The sequence below is a fragment of the Anabas testudineus genome, chromosome 18, assembly GCF_900324465.2.
Source record: "Anabas testudineus chromosome 18, fAnaTes1.2, whole genome shotgun sequence".
Classification (NCBI taxonomy): Eukaryota; Metazoa; Chordata; class Actinopteri; order Anabantiformes; family Anabantidae; genus Anabas; species Anabas testudineus.
In genome coordinates, this window is record NC_046627.1 from 20495053 (window position 1) to 20522354 (window position 27302).

Below are 27302 nucleotides of genomic sequence, written 5' to 3' on the forward strand. Positions count from 1 at the left end.
AGGGTCGTGATGATAGGTTCATTTAAAAAACATTAATATTTATCTTTGATACCTCTCCTTCTTCTGGCTGCTCCCTTTAGGTTTCACCACAGCCAATCATTTGTCTCCATCTCACTCTGTTCTCTGATTGGTCCTCTGTCACACCGACCATGTCCATGAACCTCCTCTTTGGTCTTTCTCTTCTCCTCCTTTCTGGCAGCTCCATCCTCATCATTCTCCTCCTGATATTCTCTGCATCCTTCCTCTAACTGTGCTGTCCCTCTAATCTACTCATTTCTCATCCTTTTCGCTCCCACTCGTCTCAAATCTCTTTGTTTTTCTTCAGCACTGCGTTCTGCTCACATGTACCTCAACAGACAAACTGTATTGGCTACAATCTAAACCAGTTTAGTTGAGTTGACAAATCACAGATTTTAGTTTTTATTGTGTTTTAGAAAAGGTCCTGTGAGATCAGGGATTGTGTTTTACTTTACTTAAATGTTTCACTACTCATCCAAGTAGCTTGTTCAGTCTGAGGATAGTTGGTTAGAGACCACAACCAGCTGCTGTTACTGATACTGACAAATATATAGAAGTTACAGAAGAATATGAGGAGCTGTTGCTTCGGTGTAAGATGGTGAAAGACGTCACATATGTCTCAGTTGAGCTTCAAACCATCTCTGCGAAGGGTGAGTGTTTAATTTAATGAGAACTGAGATCAAATGTAGTGTAGTGAGAACAACTTTCAATAAATAGAAACAGTAACAGTCTTTTCATTCATTGATGTGATCACTGCTAACAGGGAAGAAACATGAACCAGAGGAGAGCTCTGTTTATTCTGAGGTGAAGATTGGATCAGCTGCAGGTACGGTTCATTACTTACAATAGTTAGTTTTCTCTGATGTTTAACCATCACCAGTAAACACTTCATTTTAAAAAGTTTCTATGTAACTTTGACGTGTTTCTGATTCATTTAAAGTTTGAAATGTGAAGTTTAGATCAACATTTTTTAAAGTTCATGTTTAATTTAATTTCAACTTTATTTTCTGTTTCCATCCACTGTTGTACTGTCCCTCTTTGTTTTAGATGATCATGTGCTGAAGTTCACTCCCACAATACAGGTAAACTCAAGAAAAACTACATCTACACCCAGTGTACTTGGATTACTACAGAGTTCCTCACAATGCTAAATTATCACAAAGAACTGTCAAAATGGCTCCTGGCTTTGCCCCAGATTAAAGTGTTTTTAGAAGTGTTTCTTTGCTTTTCTATTTCCTGTTTCATTTATAGCAAATACACAGTGCTGCTACATATTTGTGTTTCTAATACCTGATCTCAAACCCACAAGGGGTTGAAAAGATCATTCAGGAGCTCAGAAACGATGACGTGCATTTATTCAGTAAGAGGAGGAAGAAGAAGAATTTAAAGTTTCCTTCAATATTTATGTGATTTCTTAATAACCACAGACATCTTTGCAAAAGACAAAGACAAAACTGATATTCACCTTAATAAGCACCAGGAAGACACCAGAGAACATGTAATCTGCCACATTCAGAACCAATCGCTCCTACAGGGTGGGAGATGAATTTATAACTTGCTTTTATTATGTATTACATTTAGTTAAAATTATATATTCTTCATTCCAACAAATGAGTAGCATCCATCCTGTCTGAGTGCAAGGGTCTATTGAAGGCCTCTTCATGGCAATGACAATACAGCTCAAGAGAATCAACATCAGGATCACGTTGTCAAACATCTTGTGAGAGATCACGCGGAGGTAAAAGACGGAACCTAAACACAAACATATATAATACGCATTGGATTAGATAAATGAAAGCAAAAGGGAATTGAAGATACTGTAAAATTGAAACGATATTCCAAATTGTAATCCTATAACATTGTGTTAATAATTCAGTTATCTTAGAGTTTTTAAAATACATCCCAGAAAAATTATTTTAGAGTATTGTTATATCAACATCCCTTTACTGTAGACAATTTAATCGTTTCTGATGATTCATATTAAACAAATGGGTCTAATCAGATGTGATTTGAAGCCATAAGCCAAAACCACTGGACACAATTAAATCTAGTTCACATTTGTTGTCACAAGACACTCAGTTGTCTCACTTTATTTGCTGGTTGTATTATTTCCTCAGACATGTCCTGTTCCCAAATGATTAGTCTCTTGACACAAACTCTTCCTTCCCTACCTATTTTTCATCTAACACACATTTCCCTATTGAGCTCTAGTAGCCTGTTTCTGTTTCTGTCTTTCTAGTGTGTGTTATGACCATTTCTAGCTAATTTTCCATTTTGTCTTGCCCAGCTGTAAATGGTAAATTGGTAAATGTTCTGCACTCATAAAACACTTTTCTACCTAACTGCTACTCAAAGCGCTTTACACTGTAACTTATTCACCCATTCACACACACTCACACACTGATGGCAGAAATCTGGTCTGACTCACTTGGGGCCAACTTGGGGTTCAGTGTCTTGCCCAAGGACACTTTGGCATGTGACATGTCAGCCGGGAATTGAACCACTCATCCTATGATTGGTAGATAACTGCTCTACCTATTAAGCCACATATACACCATTGTTTGGGTTGATTAATAGACACCTGGTTATGACCCGGTGCTTGTTTTTCCCTTATCAACCTGTCTTTTCCCTTTTCAATATTCAATCATTAGAGTAAACACACTGCGCCCTTGAAGACAATAACGAATAACCTGTTATTGTACAACAGATACTTCATAAGGATGTTTCAGAACAGTAGGATCATGTCTGATGATAATAAATGTATATTTTGTCATCTGGTGGTAATAATATAACACTTACCTGTTCTCTGGAGGCAACATGTAGAACGACCAATCCTCGTGCTCTTTGAACCAGTGGAGCACTTTTCTGCAGCCTTTCATAAATCTCTGCATGGGTCGATATTTGCACAAAGTTTTGCACATTGTGGCCAAAAGATTTCCAGAACCTGATTTCGGCTTATTTCATCTTTGTTGTCTTTGCCACTGACCTCCAATGTAGTTCAAGAAATAATACAAACTCAGTGAAGTTTAGTAGTTTTAGATGAAGTTATCGCTTTTTGGATTTCAAAAAGAAAGAAGCAAGTGTCTGTGGCCCAGATGAAAAAGCAAAATCAAGTTCTGGATTCCAGATTGTTTGTGAGAACCCGATACACACTCAGGAATTCAAACACAGAAGCCAAACAGGCAAGGCAGTGTCGAAATCGGGAAAACGGACGAAACAAGGAACAACAGGATACATGGGAGACACATTAGCAACAAGCAATGGACATAAAGGAGCTTATAAACATGAGTATAGGGATGATGATGATGAGCAGGTGTGATGACCGATGCAAGCTGAGGAGTGGGGAACCAAGAGGGACCGGAGACAGGCTGAGGTAGAGGAACGCCTCTGCTGGCACGGAGGAGAACTGCAGGGACACATACAGACATGAAAAAACACAAAGACACAGGAGCAAAAACAAAAAGCAACCAAAAGAAGAAAAAACCCAACTTCTGACACTGTTACAGCGTAAAAATTCAACTCATTGTTTTTAGTCTTTTTATGTGTAGACAGTGACATCATATCGTTTAACACGCTGAGATATTGTTAAATAAAAAGTGAAATTACAGCAAATCATTATGTGCGATTAGCACATAGACTTAACTAAAAAACGTACTTTGTCCTCATGAGCATCTGCAGGTTCAATCAAAGCCTGGATGTTATGAACTTACCATTTCTATCTGTTAACAGTCATTCTCAGGGGTTCGGTTTGGCGAACTTTCAGAATCCAACAAAGAGTTGTCTCCTTAGGAACCTGAGTGACGCTAGAACAACAGGAAACATATCGCAAGTGTTTGGGGGTGTTATGTTAGTGTTGGTCAATAAATGATAAAACATGTAGCTCTTGGAGAGAACTGAGGCAGACATTCTTACCTTAGCCTGGAAGTTGTCAACCACTATGCCCACGAGTACATTTAGAAAAACATATTTGCCAAAAATAATAACTGCTACAAAGTACAGAGCGGCCCATGGTGAGGTTTTAGCCATAGTGTTGTACAACACTAGATTCCAGTTCTCCAGAGTCAAAATCTTAATTGACAGATTTAACAAAGAGAGCAACACAAACTGATATTATTGGACAAATTGCATGTTGTTGGAACACAATGTACAATTATTAAAAATGTGCTAGTTACCCTGTTAAAAATTTAAATAGGTAATCTAACTATTTTCGCTACTTCAAATCAATATAACTTATTGCATTGGATTACTTTTCGACTTCATGACGACACAAACTAACCTGGAACACACTCACCATGGCCCAGAGAAGGCTGTTAAAGTTTTTGCGATGGGGGATGATCTCTCCATTCGGAGTCTTAAATTCAAATTTACAGCCAAACAGGTGCATTCCTATTAGACTGCAAAGAAACGACAGTCAGAATAATTCATTATTTCATTCCTTGTGGTTGATAACTGTATTAATAGAATAAAGCTTTGCTGTGTGCAGTCTTTCAGGATGTTGCGTGCCCTCCTAAGACATCGGGTGCTGTAAAGGTCCTTCAGTGATGGAAGAGGGTAGCCAATGATCTTTTGGGCAGTGTTTATGACCCTTTGTAGAACCTTTTTGTGCGCCATAGTGCAGCTTGAAAACCACACAGAGATGCAGTATGTCAGCACACTCTCAATGGAGCAACGGTAGAAGGCAACCAGCAGCTCTCTCTTCAGGTTGACCCTCCTGAGGATCCTCAGGAAGTGAAGACGCTGTTGGGCCTTTTTCATTACCTCTGCGGTGTTGGAGCTCCATTGGAGGTCTTCATCTATGTGCACACCAAGGTACTTGAAGCTTGGCACCCTCTTCACACACTCCCCATTAATGACAATGGACTGCAGATCTGACTTCTTCCTCCTGAAGTCCACGATCACTTCTTTTGTTTTTGAGGTGTTTAGGACCAAGTTGTTGTCTTCACACCACCCCACCAGCCTCTGGATCTCATCCCTGTATGCAGGTTTTAGTGAAAATAAACTTGTCTCCTTACTTTGATAAATAGCTACTTAGAATTAAACCAGTTCCAGTTACTAATACACTGAATGAACAGAGAGTCAAGTCGAGTAGAGTTGAGCTGCTAATTACTATGAAGTGGGAAAACGCTCTTGAGCCAGGTTTGTTGTGTTCTGACAGAAACAGTTTTATTTTACAACCCTTTCATTTGTTCATTTCATAGTAAAAGCTAAAACGATTCTCCGTTAAAAAAATAAAAAATATATGTAGTCTCTGTAACATGTCTTTATACTAGCATTAGCATAGTTGCTAGCTGTTTGCTAGTCGCTACCAGTTAGCTAGCCCGTTAGAAAGCTAGCTAACTAGCTTTAACTTGTTGACAATTACGACTTTAAGATAAAACTCACTGACGTGGACTTTTTAGATTTGATATATCTTCGATTATGTTTAACTTTCATACTTATGTTTAAAAAACTTTAAAACCATTAAAGTCTGTAAAGAGAATCTGTGTCGACTACTTACAAGACAACAGAGGAATGAAGGGCGGTTTAAATAAACACGTGTGGAGTTCAGGGGCACTTGGAAATTCCAGCCTTTTGACAAAGTCTAGTTTTTAGGCAATTCAAGCACACATTAAAAAAACATTATAAAGTTAATTTTAACATCCAAAACACGAATTGATGCTTGTTTGAAAGAGGCTCAGTGGGTTAATTATACAGTAATTAAATACATAGGCTACTGTAGGTGTAGGTGATATATATATATATATATATATATATATATAAACAAGACATGTACAGTATAATACAATAAAGACATTCATTGGTTACTGTCTCCAGACTATCACTGTCCATATTTTGGGTCAATCGATGGATTGGCACAGCTTAGTATGGACCAAGCCCGAATCCCCCTATTTTAGGCCACCACCACTACTACATATCTATGTGGTGGCATTAAAGGACCAACCCAAAGTTTTGGCCTGGGATTTTACAGATGTTGCCAGACCAGCAGTGACAAAAAATAAATAAAATAGCAGCCATTAGTGATGGCAAAACAATAAGAAAAATAACTCTATATGAAGAGTTTGCCTCTAAAATCACACAACGCAACAACAATCTTTATGAGGGGTCACACACTGGGTGGGCAGTCTCCCCCTTATTATATACATATTAATAAACAGACACAGTTCTTCCGCAGTGCTCCTGTGAGCATGACGGAGGAGCTTATTATGGAGGGGGAAGCCCTCCTTCAGCCCGCCTCTCCACTCACCCCCCCTGGACAAGTGTGCAGAGACCCAGAGTTTTATATCTGTGGAAGGGGAAGTCGTTGAAGTAAGTCAATTCATAATATAAGTTATCATACAAAATAAGATAATATTATTAACAAAGACTGTAGTAATAGACTGTAGTGAAGTGTTTGGTAGGCTAACTCATCAATCTTCTTGCTCCTCCTCAGATTTCCTCTGTAAAGAAAATTCAGTCTGGGAAGGAAGCCATACCCCTGAAGAATGTGACGTTGCAGAAGGTAGACTATCCACATAATGTCATTATTTCTTTCTTTTGTATTTTTTGCTTTTTGGCATATTGCAAAGTAGAAACTTTTACCATGTAGTGATAAAGCTTATGCCACTACATAAAATATTATATTATCTCTAACAGGACACAACTCGAGTAGCCTTGTGCCTGTGGAGGGAAGCAGCAATGATTGAGCTGCAGCTGGGGACCCATATCAGGGTGTCCCACTTGAAATGTGGGAAAAGTAGCTATGAGCTCCAGCTAAAGTCGACCTACACCGAGATTGAGGTATCCTCTTTAAATAGAGCAACAGAACACACTACTAAGGATTTTAACATTGTGTCACATACAATAAACATGATAAATGTACAATTATTAAACTATAAAAACATGATCATGTGTTTTTAACTAAATTCATTTTAAGTATATGGCTGAAACACAGGGGTTTAGTTACATAGCCTAATAAAATAATGATGCAGATTTTATAGTATAGTATGGAGCTGCTGGGGTCAGTGGATGTCTGTATTCAGTGATTCAGTCTTAGAATTTGTTGGCTGTCGCAGACACTCAAGTTTTTCCAGGTGGAATAATTATTAGTTTTCCAACCATCACTGCCCAAGTGTGTTTAGTCATTTAGAAGCTTCTGATTGACTTAATGCACCTGATCCAGGTAATCAGTAGTGGATGGGGCACTGATCTGGAACTGGACAACCCTCTACTACACACTGTCGAGGCTAGTGTAGTTATAGTTATACCAGGCTACTGGTTAGTTAGGAATAATATCAGAGTATGAAAACCTAACTAAAGTTTGTGTTATTCAGACCATTTCCTGTCATGCATGCAAAGTAAAAGCCTGGTAATGACAACCGACGGACTGCCCTTGTGAAGGGCTAACAAGAAATTCTATTTCCGATTTAATTAAGAAATTCTGCATGGCGACACAGGTAACAATTTTGCAGCGATTCACTTCATATTCTGCAGAGGGCGGCAACCCGCGGCTCCAGACCTAGCTCGGACATCCTTATAGTGCGGCTCCATGTGGCTTGGGAAAATATTTTTTTCCAATTTATTTTTCCAATTCATGTCAAAGTTCCGCTACATGCTCCGAAATCCGACAGGCGATATAAGGATGACGGCTCGGGGCATTTTCTGTTTGCTACGTGGATAATTTAAGTTCTGCCTTTTAATTCATTTGAAAGAGACCTTCAACTCTGTGTGTGTTTTTTTTTTTGTCATTATTTTTTTGAGAGTTCAAAATGTGGTTAATACATAAATTAAATTTAATTTTCTCTGTACCACATCATGAATTTCAGCAAAGCAACACACTATAGTTGTTTATACAATGCATAAAGGTAAATAAAAACTATATTATCTTCATCTTAGATGTCAAAAAGTATTTGCGGCTCCCAGTGTTTTCTTTTCCGTGGAAACCGGGTCCAAATGGCTCTTTGGGTGTTAAAGGTTGCTGACCCCTGGTATTAAGTATTAAACACACGTGGAAACGCCACACATGATATACAAAGGCACTAATTACCCTAATAAAAAGTTATTAACATCTAAGACATGGTGCATGACGGAGATTAAAGTTACACCAAAGCCAACAGGATAGTATCAATTAACTTGCATGAAAGTAACTTGCATATGTTATACCCTGAAAAGGGAGAAAATCAAGAAAGATGACGCACACAGACTTCACTTTATGGCGTCTTTATCCAGAATCAATTCACAAAACATAACAAACATGGAAGCAAGCATTTTCCACAATATGTCTATTGACATTACATTATAAGTCAAAACACATCTGTCTCAGTTGCTCAATTTCTGTCCCTAATACACAAAATGTGCATATAATCAGTCCCATAACTCCCATTATGTTTTTGTACAGTAGCAACCAAAAATACACACAATATTATGTGAATTCACGACAACATTATCCTGTTAAATTTCCCTTTATACTGGAAGATTTAGCTGCTAAATTACTTTTAAGCAACATTTTTCTTGACCACTGTCAGAATACAGATAATAACAGTAACATAAATATGTTTTAATAAACACACACAACATTTTGAATTTCACCTTTCTAAACCACGTGTAGAGCTAACCATGCACGTAGACACCGTCTACTACCTGGGTGCTAGCATCTCTGCACACTCTGATTTATGTTTGTAATAACTTACATTAAATCCAAATATGCAATAAACTCCATTTCTTTCTATCCATGTAGAGTTTCTTCATGGGCTATCCATAACGTTTTACACTTACATTTATCAACACATTACACACGCAACACAGCGCATTTTCACTCATTATCACTGAAAGTACATTGTGCCACACTTGCTAGCTACTTCCATCATTTCATAAACACACTGTGTCGTGCACACAGTTATTAGAACAGTTACTAACGTTATAAAATAAACTTAAATCAACATTTACCTGCTTACTGGTCACATATACAAAACTTAGAAATGTTTTAAATACCTGAAAAGGGAGAAAATCAAAAAGGTTGACGCACACGGGCTTTCCCTGTTCTATCACAGGCTGCACTACTATTTTCTACATAAGAAATTGGGTTTCTGTCTGGAACATTAACACTGTTTTTAATAACATATATAACACATATAACACTAATAACTATTTTAAAGGAAGACAAACTCCACAAATAAACTCTTCATCCTCACACAATTCCAAACTTATTCAAACTTTAACAATACTGTCCTAGGCTTCATCATCTATTACCCTATGATAATTTCCATCTACCACACTCCTCTACACTTCTTCTGTCCCATAAAACACAAAGATACTGAATCGCATAAATTACCAAGACGATGTGAAATGAAGAACCATGAACATTACAAAATATCAAGGTGTTACACTTCCTCCTTTCGTCCCTTTTTAGTTGTTTTTGTTTTCGTTTCTTTCACCAGGTCTCGCTCACTCTCCATCCACTTCCTGTTTACCCTTGGACTTCTTCTCCCTCCACTCTCCTGCTGACTAATTATGGATTAATTTTACCTGTGTGCCCCGTTTTTTTTTATAGCTATACAATACTGCTAAATTCAAACCCCCAAGCTGGCAAAATAAACCAAAAACAAACGTCTTTGGAAAGTTAAGCGTAAAAGAACCAATGAGAAGACAGAAGAAGAGTCTATGACTTAAAAAAAAAACAGAAAGCTCCATTTAACAGACCAGACCAGGAGTCGAGATATGGATTTATTGTCCCAGGTTGTTCCCACGCACCAAACCCGCTCTGCATAACATGCGGCTCTCTAATGAGGCAACAAAGCCTTCAAAACTGCTTTGCCACTTCATTTTGGTCAGCAAAGATCTCATTTTGATCAAAAACCCCTATATATTTAGAAAAATACCAGTTTTTATGCCGGTCGTATCATTTTGTTTTTGTTGTATTTAGTTCCAATTGGGGGACCTGGAGAAGCATTTTTCAAATAAATTGTGAAACAATGCACTGATCATGAACATCATGTAGCTTCACATCAAATTAAACGGCAAAACCTGGGCTAAAAGACTATGTAAACATTTTTACATGCACCAAACACATATTGTACAACGATTTTTATAGAGTTGTAGAGCTACAGCTGCATTATTTCATTCTCACCATAAGGTGCTGTATTTTTAGATTTTCTCCAACATCTAACTTGTTCTACTGTTTCTTTTTGAGAGACAAACTACTGCAAAAGTGGATGAAAATGTGAGGATAGTGAATTACACAAGGCACCTCCTACATCTTTTGACTTTGTTTTGTTGTAATACAATTATCACTACAGTTAAAGGCATATTTTGTTTTTTTTTCTTTGTGGTGGGGTTTATTTCCATATACACATGCTCCAGTTTCTTCCACACAGGAAAAAGTAAAGTATTTTTAGTGAGAAATCAACGAAGTGTTGTTCTAAATATTATAATAGTGTACCCTCTAGTGAGCACCTCTGTGAAAAGTGTAGAGCGGCCACACATCGTTATGTAGCACTGAGACAAGATGCAAGACAAAGCTGTCTCAACAATGTACCACTATGTCTGTGCACCTGACCTCCTGTGACAATGATCAGGATCATCAGCGTGCTAATTATTGCATATAATGTCATAATAACTTTAGTGTTTAGTAATTTTATTTTATATTTCTTAGCATTAGGTTTGAAATAAAATGTAATAATAATAATAGTTGTAGTCAACTTTTGTTATTGAACGATGTACAACAGGTTTAAATATGTTTGTATGTATGTATATGTATTATTCATTCACACACAAGATCTATTTACAAGAACGGTATTTAGACATACACAGACATCACATTCACCACTTCACAAACCAGGAAATATGAAGGGCGTGAGGGCAGTGAACACTACGCAGTATGACATGCACAAATAAACACACAATGTAAAATATATGTTACACTGTTTGCCTACTTGTCTATAATACCACAGTTTTATCTGATTTTATATTTGTTTTATGTAATTCTTTGATATTCTCTCTGTCTCTTTTCTTTTCAAACACAGTTCACATTAACAGTTGCTGAGCAGGAAGTGTGAACATGTTTTCTGTGGTCAAACCGAGAACAGACATGTCTGTTTGATATGTGAGGTCTTTTTCTTACAGTTGTCTCTTTTTAGATGCTGAGGTTTTCTCCTGATCAAAAGTGAGTTCTCAGAAACACAGAGACAGAGTCAGTACTAAATGTGACCATGTGATACTTGCTCTGGATGCTGAAGATATTCTGTGAGTACACGACTTTCTCTGTTTGAATGATGCAATTGAAGGAAAATATTAATAGTGAGAAGAGCAGAGAGTCAGGAGTTTGTCCAGTTTCTCGGTTTGGAGGACTGTGGTAACACTCTACTGGACTGCTTCGTTTTCAAATCTCTTATATTATGTCATTCCATTCCTTTAAAATTGTTTAAAGTGTTTTACCACCAGAGAAATGTGTCATGTTATTTAAAAGACAAGAAATTGTAGCTGAAAATCCAGATGAGCTTTCTCTAGAACAGTTTACATTAGTTTTTCTTTTTGTCAGTTTGATCATTTCTGATGACTCAGCAGGGAACACCTGTGGTGGAAAGTACATAAAGTACAGTTACTCAAGTACTCTTGCAGTATGTCTCTTGCAGTAGAAATGGTTTTAGACATTAAGATGCTCATAATGAACTGAAAAACACAAACAGTAAACAGAGTTACTTACTAGAGTTGTATTTTATGGTGATTTACTCTGTTCTATGTCTAAATATTCATGTACATGTAGCAGTGAGTGAGTTGAAATACAGTGTAGGTTGTTGCTAAATGTCTTTTCATTTATTGTCTTTGTCCTGGATGAAAGTCTTGTATTTGATACTAAGACTTGATGTGACCTTGACTTTCTGTTGTTGTAAAACACTCTGCTTGCACAGAAATGATACTTATTTTTTACAGTGACATCTATGACTTTATTTCCAGTGTCACTGGTCGTTGGGTTGGTTTGTGGCATTTTACTTATTTTTCTCCTGCTGCTCCTTTGTTGCTGCAAAAAGTGAAGGTGAAATGTTTTAATTCTTATATTTGATGACAGTCAAAAATGTTGATCAGAGAATTATATTCTGTTATTTACTGTATCAACAATGGAATTGTGTAAAATGTAGTAGAATATATTAAATAACATCAAATGTGTTTTCACAGGTTCCTGCTTCATCAGGTTGGTACAACTCTCTATTTATTTTGAACAGAACAACAGTACATTACATGTTCCTCCAATAGGTGATACTTCTGTTTATGAATCAATCAAAAGCTCTGAAGGCACTGAAAATGGTACAGTATAGTAAGTTTGTCTATATTTGGGATGAATTGTATTTCACATATACCGATTGTACCGAGGGGGGGGGGGGGGGTGCAAAGCTTTGTGCTGTGACTTGTGAGGTTAGGGACTTGGAGCTCAGCTGCTACTCCAAGATTCTCTTCAACTTCATCGTAAACCTTTACTCGAGCTCTTGCAATGTTAAGTTTCTTTACTTCTACTAGTCCTGCAAGCTTTCTGCGTTTGTCTTGTATTGCTTGTTGTCTAGCTAAGTTCTCTGATTTAAACTGTGCCAGCTGTTGTTCGTTTTCAGCTTCTAGCCTTTGGAGTTCTGCTGCTTCCCTTTCGTGTTCCTCCAATACTGCCAAGACCTCCTCAGATGCAGCAGTGTCAGCCACAGCCTCCATTCTCTTGACTGAGTGGATGCTAGAATGGGTAGAACCACATCTTGATTGATGAGACAGTGGTTTTGGTAGTGGTGATACAGAACCTGTGGAATCTAAGATTGATCCAACATCAGGCCAAGGTTCTTTGTCTGTATCTGCTCTGTGTAAGTGAAAGGTACAGTTTGAATGGCCAGGAAAATTGATATAGTTATGTGTTACTTGACAAATGTGTGTAGGGATCTTCTAAACACTGTTGAAATATAGCTTGCATTGAAGAGACTGTGTCATCATTTGAACTTATTTAAGGTCTAAGTTAACCTAAATCTAAATTTCAGAAGAAATAAGAACAATTAAAATTTACCTGACACAAATGAAGTATAAACCTTAATCACAGTTTAATTGGGCTCAGAAAGGCTTTAAATCACTTAACAACCTAACAAAATGTTCTGATATTAGTATAGTTCCCCCTTTAGACTTCACTCAAGGTGCTCTTCAAAATTCTTTAGAAACTTGTAGTTTTACTTATGTCACTTTAACATTTACTGAAATTGTTCACCTTACTAACATTAACAATTAGACCAAGGTACCCTTTAAACCTTGCCAAAACATAAACGTATGCACATTGAATTTGCTCCTTGTTGCACATTGTGCATAGTTAATAGAGCTGAGCCTTTATTTCAAACAGAACCACTTCTCACACAACCTCACTTAATGGTTATGGTAGAGTTCTTCTTGGTTTTGGTCTAAAAATGTACGCTTTACGGGTGTTTATTGCTTTCCTTCTCCAATTTCACTTCGTGAGAACTTTTTGCATTAGATTCAAATTCAAAAGATTAAAAAAAAAAAACTTTATTAATCCCAGAGGTAAATTGTTTTGCCTCATTACCATTGTAGAAAAGGAACCACAACCAGGAAGATCCAACACCAACATATATAACGAAAAACTCAATATATATACAGAATATGTAAAATAGATAAATGAAATTGGGTCAAGATATTCACAGCAAGTATATGACAGTTTCACTTCCCCCGCCCCTTACAGAGGGGGGAGGAATTGTACAGATTGATTGTCACAGGTAGAAAGGATCTCCTGTGGCGCTCTGTGGAGCATTTAATGTTAATAAGTCTTTGACTGAACGTGCTCCTCTGTCCAGCCAACACATTGTGCAGTGGGTGGGAGGGATTGTCCAAGATTAAGAGGAGTTTCAGCCACAAAATGTAGAGGGTCCAGCTCCACCCCCAGAACAGAGCCAGCCCTCCTAATCAGTTTGTATAGTCTGTTAGTGTCTGCCACCTTCATGTTGCTGCCCCAGCAGACCACAGCATAAAAGATGACACTGGCCACCACAGACTCATAAAACATTCGCAGCATGGTGCTGCAGACGTTGAAGGACCTAAGTCTCCTCAGGAAGTACATCCGGCTCTGAGCCTTTCTGTACAATGCTGATGAGTTTTTGGTCCAGTCCAGTTTGTTGTCCAAGTACACTCCCAGGTATTTGTACTCGGACACAACCTCCACCTCCTCCCCCTGTATAGAGAGAGGGATGACAGGACTCCCAGATTTCCTGAAGTCCATCACCAGCTCCTTTGCTTTGTTGATGTTGAGTTGCAGATGGTTGAGTCCACACCAGTCGACAAAACAGTCCACCACTCCACGGTACTCTGTGACATCTCCACCCTTAATACATCCAACAACTGCAGAGTCATCAGAGAAGAGAAGATGACAGGACTCTGAGTTGTACCTGAAGTCTGAGGTGTACAGGGTGAAGAGGAATGGAGACAGAACTGTCCCCTGTGGAGCACCTGTGTTACAGACCACAGTGTCAGACACACAGTTCTGCAGGCGGACGTACTGTGGGCGGTTAGTGAGGTAGTCCATGATCCAGGAAATCAGGGGAGTGTTGACCTGCATGTTTTTTAATTTCTCTCCCAGCAGTGCAGGCCGGATGGTGTTGAATGCACTGGAGAAATCAAAAACATGATCCTCACTAAGCCCCCAGGCTTGTCCAGGTGGGTGTAGGTGCGATGGAGAAGGTGTATGATGGCGTCATCCACTCCAATATGGGGTTGTTAAGCAAACTGGAGGGGATCAAGTGAGGGTTTGACCAGAGGTCGGAGGGACTCCAGGATCAGCCTCTCAAAAGCCTTCATGATGTGTGATGTCAGACCCACTGGTCTGAAGTCATTGAGGACGTGGCGTCTTATTCATTGGAACAAGGCACGACTTTTTCCACCCTAGAGGAACTCTCTCCAGGTGCAGGCTGAGATTGCAAATGTGCTGGAGAACAACACATAGCTGAGGAGCACAGGCTTTCAGCACCCTTGGGCTGACTCCATCAGGACCTGCAGCCTTTCTGGGGTGAAGCCTGTGCAGCTCTCTTCTCACCTGCTCAGCTAAGATAGTTAGGGTGGTGGCCGAGTCGTGTGGGGGAGGGACTGAGGAGCAGTTGGTGAACTGAAGTGGGCTCTGTGGCTCAGCCTGGAATCGATTGAAGAAATTATTTAATTTGTTGGCTCGGTCCACAGTCCCCACATTCTCCTGGCTGCTGGACTTGTAGCCAGTGATGGTCCTCATGCCCCTCCAAACCTCCCTGGTGTTGTTCTAGTTTTCTCCTGTACGTCTCCTTCCCCTCCCTGATCTTAACAGACAGCAGTCTCTGGACCCTCTTTGCTGCCTCCCTGTCTCCTGATCTGAATGCCTTCTTTTCGTCATTCAGGATGGCTTTGATGTCCTGAGTGACCCAGGGCTTATTGTTTGGGAAGCAGAAAATGGTTTTTGTGGGTACGTGGGTGTCCACACAGAAATTAATGTAGTCAGAGATGCAGTCAGTCAGTCCATCGATGTCCTCACCGTGAGGTTCACAGAGAGTCTTCCAGTCTGTCTCTTCAAAGCATCCCTGCAGGGCAAGGTGTGCCCCCTCTGTCCACCTCTTTACACTTTTAATGGTGGCAGGCTGCCTCTGAACCAAAGGTGTGTATTGCGGTAGGAGATGTACCAGGTTGTGATCCGACTTTCCCAGAGGGGGGAGGGCAGTGGAGCTGTAGGCATCTTTAACTTTAGCATACATCAGGTCCAATGTCCTCTCCCCCCTGGTGGGACAGCTACACAGCACCTAGCATGTCCGAACAAAAAATAGAGGCACTTTGAACACATTAAACAAAGTATATGAACAAATACCTTGTTGACTGCTTGTCATGAAAAGTGGTCCATAAATCTTTGAGTTTCTTTGACTGTCTTTGGCTTCAGATATAGATACCTTCTGCACACCTGCAGTCCATGGAGCGCTATCTTCCTTAGCTTGCTCCCGCTAAACCTCTAGAGTGTCCCAAGACACACAGCTTTACATCTTAATCTCTCTTAACCACATCAGAGCATGAGTTTAATGTACATTATATAACAACAAATTACCTATTGTGAAATTTGCACTTTAATATAAACTCCATGTTCTTGTAAGCAAGTAAGAAACAACATGGCACATTACCACAAGTAAACACGAAAAGGCACAGAGACAAAGTATCAAAACATGTCAGGAATCACTGGTAATACAAAGATACTAGGTAACAGCAGAACTAGAAAGTCAATGAGCAAAAATAAAGGCAGTAACAAAGACGTCAAAGTAAACCAGGAAAGTAACAACTAAAAATCACTGCAGAATTTGCTGGAAAACACTCACTAGGCAGAGGTACAAGGTCTGTAGTCAAGGAGCTGATCAGAGAGACATCAAAGAGCCAAAACACAGGGTAGACTAGATCCACTAAAGGGCAAGATCCAAAGACTAACAAGGGACAGCACAAGGTTAGAGACGAGGCAAAAACGGCAAGAAACAAGAGTAGAAACAGGGCAATAGCTAAAGCTACAGACAAAGGTAGGGATGAAGCTAGAGACAAGGGGACGAGGCTAGAGAGACAGGTATGAATTGGACCTGATCTTTCTGGGGATGGATAAAAGAGCTGCTTGATAAATAGAAGACAGGTTGTGTCTAAGTCCACCATCTCTGTTGAGTGAGGGGTGGTGTTGATTTGCACATGCAAGGCTTCCCTCGCAGCTCTCTTAAAGTGTCCTTTGTTCTTAAGATGAAGGTGAGTAACACCTCAGGACCTGGATCAGCTGTGTACTTTCAGAGAGGGGTGAGGGAAGCCTTGCATGTGCAAGTCAACACCCCCTTACTCAACTGAGGTGGTGGCCTTGGACGCTATTTATCATGCTGCTTTTCCATCAATCCCCTGAAAGATCGGGCCCAATTCACACACAGCTGTGACTATTACATCCTCACATTCTCCCCTTCCAAGCACACGGAGCATTGAAAGAGTAGCAGAATGATTCATCCTAACAAGAAGGAAGTTGCCATGATTCAACTTCCAAATTGTTAGCTGTTCAAACTATTGTAAAAAACTATTGTAAGAAGTTTCCTCTTCTGTCTCGTGAATTTAGTTTTTGTGCTTATTTTTCATGATATAGTTACACAACGGTGGTTAAAATAGTAGAAATCAGTGTGTTACCAGTGTCAAATGATTTAAACACATGTATTCTGAACTTTATTTACAGGAAATTCAAGTCCTTCAGCAGAATATGAAAATCTTTATTCTGAAGTCAAACCAGGATCATCTCTTGGTAATAATCCAGTAATTATATAATGTTTATATAGGGATTTATCTGTAATGATTTTTTTGACAGATAATAAAGTTGGTTAGAAGTGGAGGTAAATCAATAATTATCAGTTTTAATCTTCAATTACTCTGCATTTCTTTAACTTCTGTTTTCTCTTCAGATGAATAAAAAGATCTGTGTCAACAAACCACTGATGACAACATCAGAACAAAAAATACATCTGTGTTTGATAAGATTTGCAGCTTTTATAACTGTTACATTTGTACATTTGTGCTGTTTAAACATCCAATAACTGTGTTTTGTACAAATCATCTGTTCATCTGTTTTTATGTTTTCTTAATTTTTTTCCTTATATTTTGAACATGTTTGATAGATACAAGTTTTTCTTCTGTTGTTTTGAAAAATTGTTAACAGATACTGTGTAGAATTTATTTTAACCAGGATGGACCTTTCTGTATTTAAAAAAACGTTATTTAATGCTTACATTAAAAAAACTTGCAGTCCACGCAGTAAACTGTCAGTAGTGTTTCTATTTGTGTCTGTTTGATTCTCTTCACACAGATAGTTGTATTTGTTTTATAGTCCTCTGTCTCACTGTGGCGATTTAGCATCTTTGTGTTTTATGAGGCAGAAGAAGTGTAGAGGAGCAGGAGCTGAAATGTGACCAAATACTCTTATTACAGAAAAGTGTTTGGTCTTTGTTTTAGTTATAAAACAGTAGCATGTGTGGTTATGCTTCCTGGTGATTATTATTCTGATAAAGAAATATCTGAGAGATGATGGTAGTGATTGTTAAGGCGTCTATTAATCTGTGTTTGATTACATCATGAGCTGTGGGTTATTGAGACACCAAATCCCTGAAACCACTTGTGTCTGCAGCCACACTTCAATGTCAGTAGGTGCACAGCATCAAACCAAAGGACACAAACTTGGAAAAGGAAAAAACACTGATGGTGCAACAAACCACTTACAGTCTAACATCACTGTGTCTAATGACTACGTAAATACCCAAGATGAGATGTGAAATTAAGAACAATGAAAACGACAAAACATCAAGTCATCATTCAAGTTTGCTACAAAAACATCAACCTGGTTCAGATTTTGAGCAGGTGGGGGTGAGGTAGGGAGGAGACAGCAGCTGTCAGTAATGTGACATTGATCAAGATCATCAGTGAGCTAATTATTGCACATATTGTCATAATGAGTTCACCTCCTCAGCTCAACAGAGTCTCTCACTTCATCTCTTGGACTCACTTTCATTTTGTGGTTTTTTGCACAATCACAAATAAATTAAAACTAATGAATGAAGAAACTAGAAACAGGTCTAAATGTCTTAGTAAGTACAAACACACAAATGCCTCCATGTTGTATAAATGTCAGTTCAGTCATATCCTCTCTACCAGCAGATGTTACAAGATTCTTTCATCTCCCTCTCTCAGTCACACTCACCTCACCTCCCCCCTCTGCAAACCTTTGCTCTGTTTTCCTGCCTTCAATACCACATGACTTTGCTGCACAGATCACTAACAACTGGGAGTCATTTTAATCAATCAGTGATTTTATTATATATTTCTTAACATTAGTTTTGTAATAAAGTGATTTTTATTCTAAATCTAATGTTTATTTTATGACTAATATCAACTAGTGAACCAAAGTATTTCATCATGTTTCAGATCATGATGTCTACTAATAACAGAACGTCTGCTTAGTTTCCAGGTTGTTCTGAATCCTGATGAACCAGATTTTACTACAGGTGCAGCAAAGTGTATGTGAGTGGTACTATGGTGATTTATGGAGTGAGGAACATTTGTATTCAGCTTTTGTTATTGAATAATATACAACATGTTTAAATAGATATAACATAAAATCAGGGATTTCACATAAAACAGAGACAATGCAACATCTGAATTAATTATTTTGATATACATATGTATGATACATTCACACACAAGATCTATTTACAAACACGCTCTTCAGACAACACAGACATCACATTCACCACAATACAGGAAATATGAAGGGGGTGAGGGCAGTGAACACTACGCAGTATAACATGCACAAATTAACACACAATGTAAAATATATGTTGAACTGTTTGAAAAATGAAATATAATATATAATAATAATTAATACAACAGTTTAATCTGATTTTGTGTTTGTTTTATTTAATTCTTTACCATTCTGCCTGTCTCTTCTTTTCAAACACAGTTCATATTAATAATTGCTGAGCAGGAAATGTGAACATGTTTTCACACGTTTTCTGTGGTCAAACTAAATACAGACATGTCAGTTTGATAAGTGACCTCTTTTTCACACAGTTCTCTCTTTTTAGATGCTTCAGTTTTCTCCTGATTCAAAGTGAACAGAGTTCTCAGAAACACAGAGACAGAGTCAGTATTAAATGTGACGATGTGATACTTGCTCTGGATGCTGAAGATATTCTGTGAGTACACGACTTTTTCTGTTTGAATGATACAATTGAAGGAAAATATTAATAATAAGAAGAGCAGAGAGTCAGGAGTTTGTCCAGTTTCTCAGTTTGGAGGACTGTGGTAACACTCTACTGGACTGTTTAGTTTTCTACATGTACATATATTCAGTGTATTCAGGCTGAGCTACCATCATGTACATATGTCAAATATGAGATTAGAAAGTTGTGTGTATGTAAAGAGATTATGAGGAGATATCAAATCTCTTATATTATGTCATTCCATTCATTTGAAAGTGTTTAAAGTGTTTTACCACCAGAGAAATGTGTCATGTTATTTATAAGACAAGAAATTGTAGCTGAAAATCCAGATGAACTTTCTCTAGAACAGTTTAGATTAGTTTTTCTGTTTGTCAGTTTGATCATTTCTGATGACTCAGCTGAAAACACCTGTGGTGGAAAGTACATAAAGTGCAGTTACTCAAGTACTGGACACAGGTACAATATTGGGATACTTGTACTTAAATATAATATTTCTATTTCATGTTACTCCTACATCAACCAAAGTGGTTAAAATTAGCTCCATCTTTACCAGCTGCAACATTAGTGATGTTTCCAGATGGATGTCTCAACATATTGATGTCAATTAATATAATATAATTCTGAATTGGGACATTTTGCATAAAGAGTACAAAAGATTCAATTCAATTCAACTCTGTTATATTTGTATTGCGCCAATCCACAACAGAAGTTGTCTCAAGGCACTTTACAGTGCAAGGTTTAAGACCTTACAGAGTATAATTATACAAAAAATGATATAGAAAACCCAACAATCCCATCTGAGCTGAGATATATTTGGTTTTTCTATTGTTTTTATCAGCTCAAGAAGTCATCTCTGTCTCTACTGTTAAAATATATAGAAACTGCAGAAAACCAGTTCATCAGCATTTTCTGTATTTCTAGTACAAAGACTGTACAAGTCCCCATTTTTCCATCCTGTTATCTAAACACTCTACTAATAATGTTCATCACTCATTTTTATTGTTCATATAACAGATATTGTCAATATTTGTTCAAACAATAAGCTAAAATTTAAGGATTAAATCACATATGACTAGTGACTGTCAATATAAGTCCCCAAGCGTCCCAATAAATAAGTTAATAATACAGAACCATAGTCCATGAGGACAGGAGGTACTGTAACTTGTGTTTTCACAGAGTTTCTCTTCATTTGCTGCAGTTTGAAGAATTTCTCCCAGAGTCAGTGTTGGATGTGAGGATGGGACACACTTTTCTCTGTGTGCTGCAGTTTTTCTGTGAGTAAATCACTGATTGATGGAACAAATGAGAGAAAATGTTGTAGTGAGGAGAACAGAGGATCAGAGGTTTGTTCACTTTGAACAGAGCACACTTGTTATCAGCTTGGTTGTTTTGTAGGAAGGATCTTTAGAGGACGACTGTGTTAAATCATCAGATACAGTTTGATGTGATTTTTACCACTGATCATTTGTTACATTTAGTCATTAATGAAAGTCCAGTTGTTTGCCGTGTTTTCCTCTTGATGTGCTAAGTTTCAGTCTTTATTTCAGTGCTGAACACAATCTTCTCCTCTGGACATGCTCAAGGTAAATGTACACTCTTCTTCTTATTATTTAATTAATTATAATAAATCTTCCTCTGTGAGTAACATCATTTGTACTGTAATACTTCATATTAATAATTTTGTAGTGTTATTTTTTTGTTTCTGTTGGTTTTAGATGCTGTTTTGACCCTTGATCCCAACTGGTCCAGTTTTTTTACTGGAGAGTCTGTGACCTTCATATGTGACATGAAGGAAGGAAAACACACTGACTGGGAATACACATGGAGCAAAGATGAAAAGTCTGATCAGTACATGTCACATAAACACTACAAATATCAAACTCTATTAACAGAAGACAGTGGTCAATACCAGTGCTTTGGTTTCCACAGGAGCTTAAATCGTATAAAAAACAGTAACATCATCTCTTTAACTGTATCAGGTGAGTCATTAATGTTTTGTCATCATGACTAGCAGCTTTTATTTTGAAACTCTGTTCATATATTTGAACTAGGTGTGACTATGTACAAGTCAAATGTGAACCACTGTATTTGGTTTTTGATTTTTCTCTCAGAATACATGATGTTAGCTGTTCCAAAACTCAGACACTGTAATCCAACATGACTGTACCATGATGTATGTGCTTTAGTGTACAGTGTCATATACAGAGGAGAATATCTGAAGAAATACTTAAAAAAAAAAAAGAAACAAACTCTAAATAAACAGTTTAATTTGATATTTGTTGCCTTTTATGAAATATATCAAAACTAAAAAAAGAAATGCAAAACTGTAGAAAAGTAAAGAATTCAGAGTGATATGGAAATGGTTTAAACACAGAAGGTTTTGTATGTTTTACAGATTGAAAAACCCCTTAAAGAAAAATAGTGAACTGTGACATTTAGTTAAAAAATAAAACTGACTGGACCTGAAAGTTTTTTTCATATTTAGATTCAAACCTACACATTTCATGATTTGTTTCTTTATTTTAAATTGAAACAGATAAACCCAAAGCCAAGCTGACAGCAGGTCCAACAATCATACCAGTAGGAGGCAGAGTGACACTGAGCTGCTCTGTGGACGACTCTGATGGTTGGAAATATGACTGGTTCAGACGAACCTCAAACTCTAATGAAGCTCAGGTTGATGGTGAAGAAAACAGAGATATCAGAGTCTCAAAAGGAGGAATCTACAGGTGCAGAGGAAGAAGAGGAGAACCAGTTTACTACACTGATTACAGTTATGAGGTCACTGTTGAGATAACTGGTGAGTTTAGTTCCTGTGTTTCTAATATTTTAACACATCTGTCAGGACATTTTACACCAATCAAGTTAATTGAGTTGATTCAATATTTCTCTTTGTGTCTCTCAGTTTCCACTTCTGTCTCTGTGACTCTACAACCTGACTGGTCTCAGATCTTCAGTGGAGAGAAGATCACTGTCAGATGTGAGATCCAGGGAGGTGGAGACACTGAGTGGGATTATGAATGGAAAACACCTCAGTCAACTTCACATCAGACACATGTTAATTACTGGACTCTCAGTGTTTCTGAGTCCAGCAGTGGAAACTACATGTGTAGGGGCAGAAACAGAAGAGGCTCCTATTCTTCAACACAGTGGAGTAAAACCATCACACTGACTGTATCAGGTCAGTTTGATATTTTTATATATTCTGAAATACAATACGTCAAATTTACAATTAGAATTTGTAGTAGTTTTCTTTGTATTCATTGTATATAATATATAACACCACATTGAACTCTTGGAGATCATTTACTTGTTGTGTTTCCTTATTCTAAAATGTGCTGTAAAGTTTCCCTGTTGGGTTGTTGTTTATTTAGGTTTGGATCAGTTTGGTGACTGACTGGTCATGATAAAATTAGCAGAGATCATTGAATGAGATGTGTTGCATTTGTTTTTATCAAGTTATTACTAATTCACAGTAACAATAAGTACATATTTTCTGTATTTATTCAAACCTCCAGGAGAGAAACCAAAGCCACAGCTCAGTGCTGATGACAGAGTCATTCCAGTAGGGGGCAGTGTGATTCTGAGCTGCTCTGTGAATCCATCATCTGGTTGGAAATATTACTGGTACAGAGGAGATCAATCCTCTGAACTCCTGATCAGACATGATGATGTTTTCAAGTCAAATGGACAAATCAGTGTCTCACAGGAAGGACAGTACTGGTGCAGAGGAGGAAGAGGAGAACCAGTTTACTACTCCCAGTACAGTCAGTCAGTTAGAATTAACACACTGGGTGAGTTTGACAAGAAGATTTGAAACTCACAATGTAGAATAGAAATCTGTCTGAATACAATTTAACATCTTTGTTGTTCTTGTAAATTGTTGAATGTAAACAGTCTCAAAAAGGGTGGTTGTGACTCTGCATCCCAACTGGTCTGAGATCTACCATGGAGAGATGATCACTGTCAGATGTGAGATTCAGGGAGGAGACACTGAGTGGGAATATGAATGGGAAACAACCAGCTCCATCAAACCTTCAAATCAAAATGAATTCAGGATCAGTTCTGCTTCTTCATCCCACAGTGGAAACTACAGGTGTAAAGGCAGAAAGAAAAATGCTCAACATGAAACAACAGAGTGGAGTGATTTCATCAAACTGACAGTGAACAACAGTAAGTCAAGTTTTATGTCATTCAAACTGAAAATGTTAATAATTCATAGAGATTTACACTCATTTATTTGGAAGATGATTTAATCTAAAGTGACAAGTTACAAGTGAGGTACAAAGTCAACAAGAACAAATGTTTCAGTTTTATTAATAAACATTTAGATTTTCCATAGTTAGACCATCTTAAAGTTTCTAATACCTGTTACAAGATTATTCAAGTTCAGATAAATTGAATTTAATGTTGCACAGTAGACATAACATGTTGATACTGAGAAAACCTGTTTCCAACAGATAAACCCCAGTCTGTCCTCACTGTGTCTCCATCCTGGCTGAGTCCTGGAGCCTCAGTAACTCTGAAGTGTGAGGTTGAACATCCATCTGCAGGATGGAGGTTCTACTGGTATAAGACTGTTCCCAAACTGTCAGACAGACTCTACAGATATGAGCTGCTACCTGGTAGTGACAGTGGCACTGAAGAGGATTCTTACATGGTTCATGGACAGACACACACAGCAGGATATGTGTGTAGAGCTGGAAGAGGAGAGCCAGTGTTTTACACTGAACACAGCAAACCAACGTTTGTCTGGTCTGGAGGTCAGTTTGTTCCTTTGTTCCTTTTCTTTTCATCTTTATCTTCCAGTTATTTGTGACCAACATGTAAAATCTATGTCAGCAAAGTAATGAACTTTGTAAAGCTGAAGAAATCTCCAGGTATCCTGTTGACTTATGATATTAATAAAAATGAGAAATCTTTTGAAGTTCTTGTTTAGCTCTGTATAAGTCACAACATGTGTGTGTACAACATGTTTTGTGTTTCAGATTTTCCTCCATCAGCGTCTCTCACTGTGAGGCCTGACAGAGTTCAACACTTCACCTCTGACTCTGTGTCTCTGAGCTGTGAAGGAAACTCTACTGAGTGGAGAGTGAGGAGGTTTCCTGAGGACAGTTACCTGTCCCTCTGTTCTGACTGGGGGACGATGACTGGATCCACATGTAACATTAGTGGACTGAACAGTTCTGCAGTGTACTGGTGTGAGTCTGGATCAGGACAGTTCACTAATTCAGTCAACATCACTGGACACAGTGAGTTTTCATCACTTTTATCTTGTACATTAATTATTTGATATTTGTAATATGAGGTTTTGATATTTTTAGGAGACAAATATGAAAACAAATCATTTGATTCTTTATCCTGTAAACTCAGTCTAAGAAGTTACAGTCTATGTTCTGGTTTCACACTGGCTGCCAACAACATCCATTTTCTTACTGTGTAAACATATTGAACATTTAACAAAGTTGTAATTTTAACCATCTGCATCATCACAGTGCTACATTTTATATGAATCATATAAAATAAAATTAAAATGTGTCATTTATTGTGATAATTTAAAACAAAGTCAAATTTAACTCCTGCGTCTCCTGATCTTTGACTGAAACTTCCTGTTCTTTACTGATTTACAGATGACATTATCCTGGTGAGTCCTGTCCTTCCTGTGACTGAGGGAACATCTGTGACTCTCGGCTGCAAGTTGAGGAGAGAAAATGTTGTTTCTAATGTGTTTTTCTATCAAAATGACAAACTCATCCAAAATGACACTAGAGTGGAGCTGATTATCTCTGCAGTGTTAAAGTCAGACCAAGGTTTTTATAGATGTGAAGTTCAAACAGACTCGAGGATTAGAACATTAACATCACCACAGAGCTGGATGGCAGTAAAATGTGAGTATGACTGAAATAACTTCTGAACTGTTTTACAGTGTGAGGTAGAAAAGTCATCACTGAATCAGAAGTTGGATTAGTTTCAGTTGATTTAACATTATTAGTGTTTACAATACAACAAGTCCTCAGCTTTAACACCCATATGTCTCTTGTAGTAGAAATGGTTTTATACATTAAGGCGTTCATAATGGAACAGAAAAACACAAACAGTAAACAGAGTTACTTTGTAGAAATTCATATTGAAATAAGTTTAGAGTTGTATTTTATGGTGATTCACTCTGTTCTATGTCTAAATATTCATGTACATGTAGCAGTGAGTGAGTTGAAATACAGTGTAGGTTGTTGCTAAATGTCTTTTCATTTATCATCTTTGTCCTGGATGAAAGTCTTGTATTTGATACTAAGACTTGATGTGACTTTGACTTTCTGTTGTTGTAAAACACTCTGGTTGCACAGAAATAATACTTGTTATTTATTACAGTGACGTCTACAACTGAAAACTCTTCATTTCTTGTTTCACTGGTCGTTTGGTTGGTTTGTGGCATTTTACTGATTTTTCTCCTGCTGCTGCTTTGTTGCTGCAGAAAGTCAAAAGGTGAAATGTTTGACTTCTTATATTTGATGACAGTCAAAACTGTTGATCAGAGAATTATATTCTGATATATTTACGGTAGCAACAATGGAATAATTTAACATTTTGTATAAAATGTAGTAGAATATATTAAATAATATCAAATGTGTTTTGACAGGTTCCTGCTTCATCAGGTTGGTACAACTCTCTCCTCTCTCATTGTGAACAGAACAACAGTACATTACATGTTCCTCATTCAGTCTAATCTATTTCTCATGTGTTGGCGTCCACCAGGTCTCAGAGAACCAATCAGAGCTCTGCTACAGGTCACTTGACCAACCTGGACGAAACACAACCCAAAACATATACTTCTCTTCTCCATGGTCAGTTTTAATCCTGATTCATTTTAGGATTTAATATTAACTCAGAGTCTAATATTTAAACATGAATGGATTGATATGTTTCAAGCTAACTTTTTTTATTTCATCACTTTTTTGTAGATGAAACTTTGTTTTATGAATCCATCAAAGGCTCTGAAGGCAGTGAAAATGGTACAGTATATACATTAATTTTAAATAACTTTTCTGAACATGATGTTTTATTAATTGAATGTTATTGCTCAATTGCTTAAACACTGGTGGTTAAAACAATAGAAATCAGTGTATTACCAGTGTAAACTGAGCATCGACTGTCAAACAATTTATTCACATTTATTTTGAACTTTATTTACAGGAGAATCAAGTCTTTCAGCCGAATATGAAAATGTTTATCCTGAAGTACCAGGATCATCTCTTGGTAATAATTTCTATTCGAATTTATTTGTAATGATTTATGTAACAGGTTAGATTGAAATTGGTTGAAAGTGGATAGAAATCAGTTTTAATCTTGAATAACTCTACATTTCTTTAACTTCTGTTTTCTCTCCAGATTAATAAAAAGATCTGTGTCAACAAACAACAGCAATAGATAACAACATCAAAATAAAAAATAAATCTGTGTTTGATAAGATTTGCAGCTTTTAAATTCAGTAATTGTAATATTTGTGCTGTTTAAACATCCAACAACCGTAATTTGTACAAATCATCTGTTAAATTTACT

The 27302-nt window shown here is 37.5% G+C and overlaps 2 protein-coding genes and 1 pseudogene across 2 annotated transcripts; 2 read left to right on the plus strand and 1 right to left on the minus strand.

Annotated features, from left to right (window-relative positions):
• Positions 1–3569: 3569 nt before the first annotated feature.
• Positions 3570–4447, minus strand: LOC113157414 (voltage-dependent T-type calcium channel subunit alpha-1I-like). The gene is made up of 3 exons (XM_026352909.1): positions 4310–4447; positions 3931–4086; positions 3570–3821 (listed from the first exon to the last, which is right to left on the minus strand). Exons 1-3 carry the CDS (start codon positions 4400–4402, stop codon positions 3804–3806), a joined length of 267 nt encoding a protein of 88 aa, XP_026208694.1. The 5' UTR covers positions 4403–4447; the 3' UTR covers positions 3570–3803.
• Positions 4448–5930: 1483 nt separating this feature from the next.
• LOC113157409 overlaps positions 5931–27302 on the plus strand; it is a 45873-nt pseudogene continuing 24501 nt past the window's right edge.
• LOC117153012 (Fc receptor-like protein 5) lies at positions 6204–26539 on the plus strand. The gene is made up of 9 exons (XM_033326550.1): positions 6204–6275; positions 6449–6517; positions 6652–6795; positions 21469–21724; positions 22282–22545; positions 22651–22926; positions 23264–23539; positions 23643–23918; positions 26499–26539. The coding sequence occupies exons 1-9, from the start codon at positions 6204–6206 to the stop codon at positions 26537–26539; spliced, it is 1674 nt and encodes a 557-aa protein (XP_033182441.1).